Source organism: Vicugna pacos, chromosome 5 (assembly GCF_048564905.1).
Source record: "Vicugna pacos chromosome 5, VicPac4, whole genome shotgun sequence".
Classification (NCBI taxonomy): domain Eukaryota; kingdom Metazoa; phylum Chordata; class Mammalia; order Artiodactyla; family Camelidae; genus Vicugna; species Vicugna pacos.
In genome coordinates this window covers 69,865,102-69,873,170 of record NC_132991.1, presented here as the reverse complement: position 1 = coordinate 69,873,170, position 8,069 = coordinate 69,865,102, and the positions used below count along the sequence as shown (strand labels likewise).

Genomic DNA, 8,069 nt, shown 5'->3' with positions numbered 1-8,069 from the left:
GAATATATTGTATAATATATATTCATTATAAAATCTAGGAATGTTGGACTAAAGTCTGTTTACTTAACATTTTGGGGAATTAGCTCAAGTAACCATCTTTACTGAATTGTAGCTGAGCTGTGCCATTCTAGATCTCTTTTTAAAAATATACTTTAAAACCTTGGGATTAGAGCACCTACTTATAGGTAGTAGCCTCCAGATAGTCTTGTATGTTCCTGTTCCTAGATCACTAATCTCCCACCTAAGTTTCAGAATCATAGTGAGATTTATCAGGATGAGTTTTTTAAATATACATAATCATTTTTCATATAACTATTGCTTTATTGCATTTTGGGTTTACTCACCTGTTATTTTATTATGAAGATGGTTATAAATTATTATAAAGATGGTTAGCTCTCAAAATAATACTGGTTCAAGATTACTATACAGTCTTAATTCTGTGCCAGGCACTCTACTAGGTGCTTTATGAACACTTTCAGTCCTTCATAAACAAGCACGTAGGTATTATTATTTCCATTTCACGGGTTAAATCAGTTCCCCGAGGCCAGCTACATGGCTGGGAAGGGAAGGAGTCAGGGCCCGAATTCAGGCAGTCTGGCTCCAGAGCCTGTGCGCTAACCCTCGTGTATCTTTCAAATACATTTATGATGGAATTGTTATAAGAGGTATGGGAGAAATCCTAAAGGGGAAAAAAATCCATTTAACTGTAATTTTCTCTGGGTGGTATGCGAGATTTTTCTTTTTAATGCTTTTATACTTATTTCTGATTTCTCTACTGAGCATATTACTGTGATAATGACAACAGCAAATCTTTTACAATACTAAGATGAGGAAGCATAGAATTTTATATTTCTTTTGTAAGGCCCTTTTCCTACCAATCTTTTGTCTCCTGGAGGATTCGGGAAACTAACTTACAAATTCTTCTTGGTAGTTTGCCTATAATACCGATTCACCATAGAAATCACCAGTAGGAGTGAGCCTTATGAAATGCCCCCCAGAGTTGGAGGAGCCACCAAGAAAGGTGGGAAGAGGACAGCTAAGTGTCAGAAGCCAGGAAGTAGAAAGCTTCAGTGAGAGATGGTCACCTTTGTTGAAGCAGAGTAAATGAGATAGCAGCTTTGAGAGACTATCTTAATGGTATTTCTTTACTTATTCATTGTTTGCTTTCTGTGTGCTGGGCCCTTAGAGATGTGGAGAGGGCAGGACAGAAATTTGTGACGATTTCAATAAACTCTTAAGTAACTATGATAAAGGTATGCAGAGGGCTTATAGGGAAGGTCTTCTGGGAAAAAGGGGTAGAATAAAGTCAAGAGGGACAGCTGGAACAAATAAATGCATTAAATAGAGAAACAGCACAGTACATTGAAAAAGCCCAAGTAATTAATTCGTTACCTGACAGTGGAAATCAGGAGGCAGGAAAGGTATGAACAGAAGTGATGATGAAGAAATAGCCTGAGGCCAATGGCTCTCAAACCCTTTTTTCTTTATAGGACACTAAGTGTGATGTGATTTCATCTGTAACTGTGACTGCTGACGGCAATGAGGAGTTGAAGGTTGTAGATGAATTCCTTTGGTAGAGTTTTAGAAGGGGTTAGGGGATCAATTTGTTTATGATTGGACACACTTATTGCCACATAGTTTTAAGAATGACATTATTACTGTAATATATTTTTAAAGTTTCTTTATTGGCATGTTAGCATTTCTAGATAACTAAAAACACCCTCAAACACATCCTTTACAATTTTTTAAAAATGAAGTGTCACTCAAGATTATTCTTTACTTTCAGCTATCAGATTTTCTGAACTGTTAATTTTAACGTGTTGATTGCTTAGTGGTTGTCAGACTTTAATGTGCACAAGAACATTTGGAGACTGAGTTAAATGCAGATTGATTCAGATGCTCTAGTAAGGCCCAAGCTTTTCTTAAGACTCCCAGAAGCTCCTGATGCTGCCATTTTGAGGACCACACTTTGGGTGGCAGAAGTAAAGGTGGTGACCTGAGAACTCTGGAAGACTTACAGCCAAAGGGATATATGCCAAAATTGTGAAAATCTGGTAATGAGCTTAGTTATACTCATGCTCAAAGTTTTATTTTCCATAGCATTAGTTATTTCAAATTTACTTTATTCAACACACTAAAGATACTGTAACTTTTAATGCTATTAAAACCTCAGCTGGATATTTCACATTACATCTTTGTATCCTCTCAGCTGTCTAGCACAGACCTTTCTGCCTAGTAAGTGCTCAACAAACATGAATTTAAATCATTAAACAATTTAAAAAATTTAATTGTGGAAGTCTCTCATGAGTGAGAAATCAAGTAATTACAGAAAGCCTGAGAAAGTCATTTACATGACAGTGTTCATCCCTTGTTTTTTAGAAGGGACACAACCTATGATGAGGCAGACTCTCATGACTCACTGTCATCTCTGGCAGCTACTCAGGACTAAGCTGGAAGAGTTGCCGCATCTCCTAGGATGCAGGAAAATACATTCAGAATAATGCTACTGGCTCCAGGTTTGAATTAGCTAGAGGGGGCAGGTAGTACAGCTGACTCTTGGACAACCCAGGGGTTGGGGGTGTTGACCCTCCGCACAGTCAGAAATCCAAGTCAAACTTACAGCTGGCCCTTCGTAGGCTTGGTTTGTCTTTATATACCCGTGGATTCAACCAACCGCGGGTCGTATGGTACTGTAGTATTTACTGTTGGAAAAAATCTGCATATCAGTGGACTCACACAGTTCAAACACGTGCTGTTCAGGGGTCAGTGGTAGACTTCTAGAGTTTTGTTAGTAATTTTTTAAGTAGAATCTATTAACTGTCCCTCAAACTTACTGATCTTTTAGATGAATGAAATGTTCATGTATTAAAGCAACAAACATAATGTTTAAGAAAGTCCAGTTTCTGGAGTTTCACAAGAGCTGGTGTGGCCCTTCCTGCATAAGGAGTTCAGTATCGTGCCAAGTCTGTAGAGTGCAACTGTCTGTCCTACATCCCCTGTTTCTTTTTTTGGCCATTTTATTAAAAGTATCCAGAAAAATTTTTCAAGGTTTCAGTTCTGTTCCATCTTGCCAGAATCAAATAACAGCAGAAGTTTAGAGCCTGAGCAGTCAAACTGATAGAGCTTAAGCAACACTGACCTTGACACAAATTAATGAAGAACATATAATTCTGCCAAGATCATCATCAGAACTGTAAGATGCAGTTGTGAAATTTTTGAAGCACTCCAAGATAGTTTTAGTAAAACAAAACAAAACAAAGCAAAAACCAGTAGCATAAATGAAAAATAAGTGATTCTATCCAAATTGGTTTCTTTATTGATAATAAAGACTATTCACACATACTGCTTGCAAACAGTATAGACACAAAAATTATAAAAATAAACCAGTTGATATTTAAGGGCAAATGCAAAGTTTTGCACATTAGGTCATTAAAGATTTTATATACTTTTTACACTAAGTTATTATAAACTAGATATATTAAGCAAAACAAAAACAAAAACACAACAACAAGGTGCAAACCAGCAAGTGTCATATGCTACCATTTGTGTTCTTCAAATGAGATACAGAGACAGATACCCTTAGATGTGCATAGAATACATCTGGAAGAATGCTTAAACTGCTGTCAGTGCTGCCTAGTGGACTGGATTTGGGAATGGTAAGGAAACTCATTTTTCATTGAATATCCTTTGGTACAATTAAAAACAATTAGAATCATATTCAAGTACAAATTTGTTTAAGTATTTTGATTAGTAATTATATTTAAGACTAAACCCCTTAATATGTGGATTTACCAAAATTATTTCATTATATGACATAAATATTAAAAAATTAGAGCATTTTGGGAAATATTTTCATGAAAGGGGTTTACAAGATAAGAAATGAGTGAAAAATGCTGATGCAGTATATTACAGTGATATTTTAAAGAATTTCATTTCCAAGTATGAAATACTGCAGGGAGTATGTGAAGACTGTCATCTGACTACAGGAGCCAAGGTTTGCCTTTTTTTCCTTCCTAAGAAAAAAGGCTTGTGTGAGTATTTAAGGAGGCTTGAAATCGTCACTTTAAGAAGAAAACTGAAATGTCTTAACAGTGAATTTTAGGCCTACTTGAGAGAAATCAAGATTAATTTAAATTAATATGCTACTACTCACCTGCTTGTTATTCAAGAAGAAAAATATGCTGATATACAGGAACAAATCTGTATCTTCTGTTGTCTTAGAAGAAAATGACTAACGTGTAATTCAGGATTGTGTTTCTCTAGCCTGGCTTCTCACTTGTATCATGAAGGTGATGGCACAGACCTTAACTGTCCTGAGTAGCACGGTATGTTGTTGTTCTGTGCTTTCTGGGGTGGGTATACACCTTATATATTTGTATGTTTTTCCCACTTTCCCAACCGAATAGTGTCCTGCTCCCTCTTCTTCTACCAGTATGTAGCCTAAATCCAAGAGGAGAAAGCTGGATCACCTACTTGTCCCCAGTCTCACACCTTTTGTTAAGCCATTTCAGAAACAGTAAGAGATGACCTTCTTTCTCTATTATACTCATCAGTTCTGACACAAGGAATAGTAAATAAAGTAGATTTATGTGATGCCAATGTCTTTGTACTTCCACACTCTGGAACAAGCACACTTGCAATCAGCTCCAGGAGTGCTAAAAGGCCCTCAAAAAACTAGGAATAATATCATCTCTGGTATAAAAGAATTCAGAAACATCCAGTTCCAAATAGTCCCTGAGCACACCCTGTTCATTCCAGCAAGAAGTCTCCAGAGAGGTAATGAACGAAAGGCACATTTTCTCCAACTTGAGGACCGCTGCATAGTACTAGAGATGGCACACCAGCCAGGCTAATCAAGGTTCTAACTGATGACATTCCCCCCTCCCAACTTTAAATCTTATACATTGGAAAAAGAGTCTAATGTTGAATGTAAACACAACACTTCAGACTAGAGGATTGGCAGCTGGGGTACAAAAACCCTTCCACAGAAGATTCAAGAGCTTCAAAACTCCTCCTCTTCCATTTCCAGGAAATCAGTCAGTGTTCCATTGTCAACAGGAATTAATAAATATTCCACTCCATCAGTTCCCTAAAAGATGTAAGAATACCCTGGATTTTAGTCATTTTTAAGAGATATATTTGAATCCTATTTTAGGTTAAACAAAATGGATTTGATTTCTTTAATATTTTATATAAATATAAAAGTATAAAAATTAAGGCCCAAGGGCACACAGGCATACATATATATATATTTAAATACACTGAGTTCATACTTAAACCACTTTATAGTGGAAAAGAAGACTGGAGGATGAGTAGGTGAGGTTTTTTTTCCCCCCGCCTTCCTGCTCTTTCTAGAACCTTATACCACTGACTTCTCTGTGCTTTTACTCCCCTTTCAGTTGGATCCTTCCCAGTGGCTGTGGGTTCAGGTATTTCTCATTTTAAAATTACCCTCACTAGACTGCTGCTTCCTCTCCAGCTATCGTATAACCATGGCACCTTTCCAGAAGAGCTGTCTATAAATGCTGGTCTTCATTTCCTCACTTTTCACTCGACCCAGGCCAACAGAGCTACTGCCACTATGATCATGTCACCGAGAGCTTCTGCTTAGACTGCCAAGGAATTTCGTATTCCTAAGTTCAGTTAGATATTTTCAGTCTTTGTCTTTTTGGCCTTTCAGCAGCATCTGACACTGCTGACCTTTCTTTCTTAAAATATGCTTCTCTTGGTGTCTGTGATATCTTGTTTTCCTTGGCTCTCTGGCTCTTTCACCCCTGCAGGCTTACCTTCTCCTTGGCCATGAAATGTCACACTTCTAGGGTTAGTTCTTGGCCCTCTAATCTCACTGTATGTCCTCTCTCTAGGTAGTCCCATCGATGCCTGGTTTCAGTTATAATCTGAATATGTAGGAATCATACATAATCTTGTATCTCTAGCCCAGATCTTTCCTCTGGTTTCTTACCCCAGGAATCCAAATGCCTATCTGACATCTCCACTTGGAAGTCTCAGAAGAACCCCAAAATAAAGTAAGTCCAAATGCACTAAGATCATGAACTCATGATGTGTCTCCACTACAATGCTGCTCTTCTAGTTTCCCATCCAGTGATCCTTCCATCGCTCTGGTGATGCAAGCCAGAAACCAGGAGTCACTCCTGACACTTTCCCTTTGCTCTCACATCCAATCTATCATCAGTTCTTGTCAATTTTGCCTCCTAAGTGTATCCTGAATCCAGCCACTTTTCTCTCTTTACCCTAGTCACCCAGATTACTAACACCTTCCTAGCTGGTCTCTGTGCATCGACTTTTGGCAATCCCCATCTCACCCTGCCCCATACCACTCTCCATACCAGAGTCAGAACAAGTTTTAAGTGACTTCCTGTTATTTTAGAATAAAAATTAAAGCCCTTTCCTTGGCCTAAAAGTCATGCATGATCTAGCTCTTACATCATCATCTTTACAGCCTCATTTGTGCCCCGCTGGCCTTCATTTTGTCCTGGGGCCTCTACATGCTGTTTCTGCCAGGAATGCTCTTCCCTTCCCTCTCTGACTAGTTGTCTCCTAGTCTTCCTTTAGGTCTCGGCTTATGGTCTCTTGATATCCATAACTAGGTCACATCCACCTACTGTAATGGCTCTTTCAGAACCATGTCCCTTCTGATCACAGGACTTACCACAGTTAAAATTTTACGTGTGTGTGATTATTTGAGAAATGTCCATTTCCTCCATTAGGCTTTAAGCTTTGTGAGGAGATAAGTTAGGATTTTGTTTACTACTGTATCTTGATGCTTAGTGCAGTATCTGATGTAAAGTTAGTGTCCAATGAATACAGACTGGATTAATGAATGGGGCAGAAGGAAGAGAGGGAGAAGGGAATAGAATTATTTGACTCATTTCTAATGGCCTACTACTCTGGACTAGAAGTCTTAAGTCTTCTGCTCTGCTCTGAAGCAGATACTTCTACCTTATCTCTTCCTACACAACTCAAATGGTCCATCTGCTTAAATGGATCCTTGTGACCCATCACAGAACCTCACTTTCATGATCAGACATACTTGTCCTTGAGTAAATGAGATACGCTATTCCTCGCATACAGTGTTGTAGCAGCAAAGTCTCACCTTCTTTGTTCTTATAAGCTTGTGGTCTCTAAATTCAGTGAGCTGGGCCCGAAGTGTCAGATCACTATTGACAAGAAATGCCTCCCGACACTGCTGGTAAAAGTCTTGAAAAGAAAGTCCTGGAGAGTTTGAAAGGAAATGTGAATATAAGTCAGTATTTAAGACATGACCCCATTTATGGATACCCATACTGAAGAGCAGAAAAAAGAAACCCCAAAAAACAACATACTGTTACCAAAGTATGTCAAAGCAGTCAGTACTGAAGTAACTACCTCTGCAAGAAGCAAAACTACGAATACTTAGGTGTTATATATACTGTGGCTTACGTTTTTTAAAGAGAATTGATTAGTTCAAAGCAGTCAACTATCAAGTATAACATAAGCCTGTGGGCAGTTTAAACGTGAATAAAGTTGACTTTTAAAGAGGGAACTAGTAAGTCAAATGAGAGCTGAATGATTATTAAAATGTGTTTAAATTAACGTTATTTTTACTGAAGGGGATGAAAATCTACGATGCCCAGCATATGAAATATATGTAATTGGTAGACACAACATCCATAGTTAGCAAAGGAAATAAAAAAAAAATTGGCTGGGTTTGTCTTTCAATTCGTATTGACAAGCAGCCTGTTCCGCAGTGTACCTGTAAGGGCTACTTGAAAGTCTATGATATGTCAGACACACTGATCCCAGAGCAAACCATTTATTCACTGCTGGGAAAAACTGCAGTGCTATTAGTAGATTCTAGAAAAAGGAATTTATGGGATGAAACAAAAGTCACAAATTTAATATCATAAATATTGGATACCAATGTAAGAAGCGTTATCCTGGTTATCCAGCTGATACTTTATTAGTAGCCTGAAAATCCCCCTAAGGAAAAAACAGACAAACAGGAATTCAAAGCCAGAATGTTAACATCAAAAGATAACAGCTAACAGTAAAATACACAAAGAGAATGT

At 37.9% G+C, this 8,069-nt stretch overlaps 1 protein-coding gene across 1 annotated transcript in view; it reads right to left on the bottom strand.

Annotated features, from left to right (window-relative positions):
* Positions 1–3,293: 3,293 nt before the first annotated feature.
* Positions 3,294–8,069, bottom strand: part of ORC2 (origin recognition complex subunit 2) — a 37,187-nt gene continuing 32,411 nt past the window's right edge. The window contains exons 16-18 of the mRNA XM_006205176.4: positions 7,919–7,980; positions 7,115–7,233; positions 3,294–5,089 (exon numbers count right to left, since the gene is read on the bottom strand). Coding sequence (XP_006205238.1) covers positions 5,003–5,089; positions 7,115–7,233; positions 7,919–7,980 — 268 coding nt within the window. The 3' untranslated portion in view covers positions 3,294–5,002. The remainder of the gene's footprint in view (positions 5,090–7,114; positions 7,234–7,918; positions 7,981–8,069) is intronic.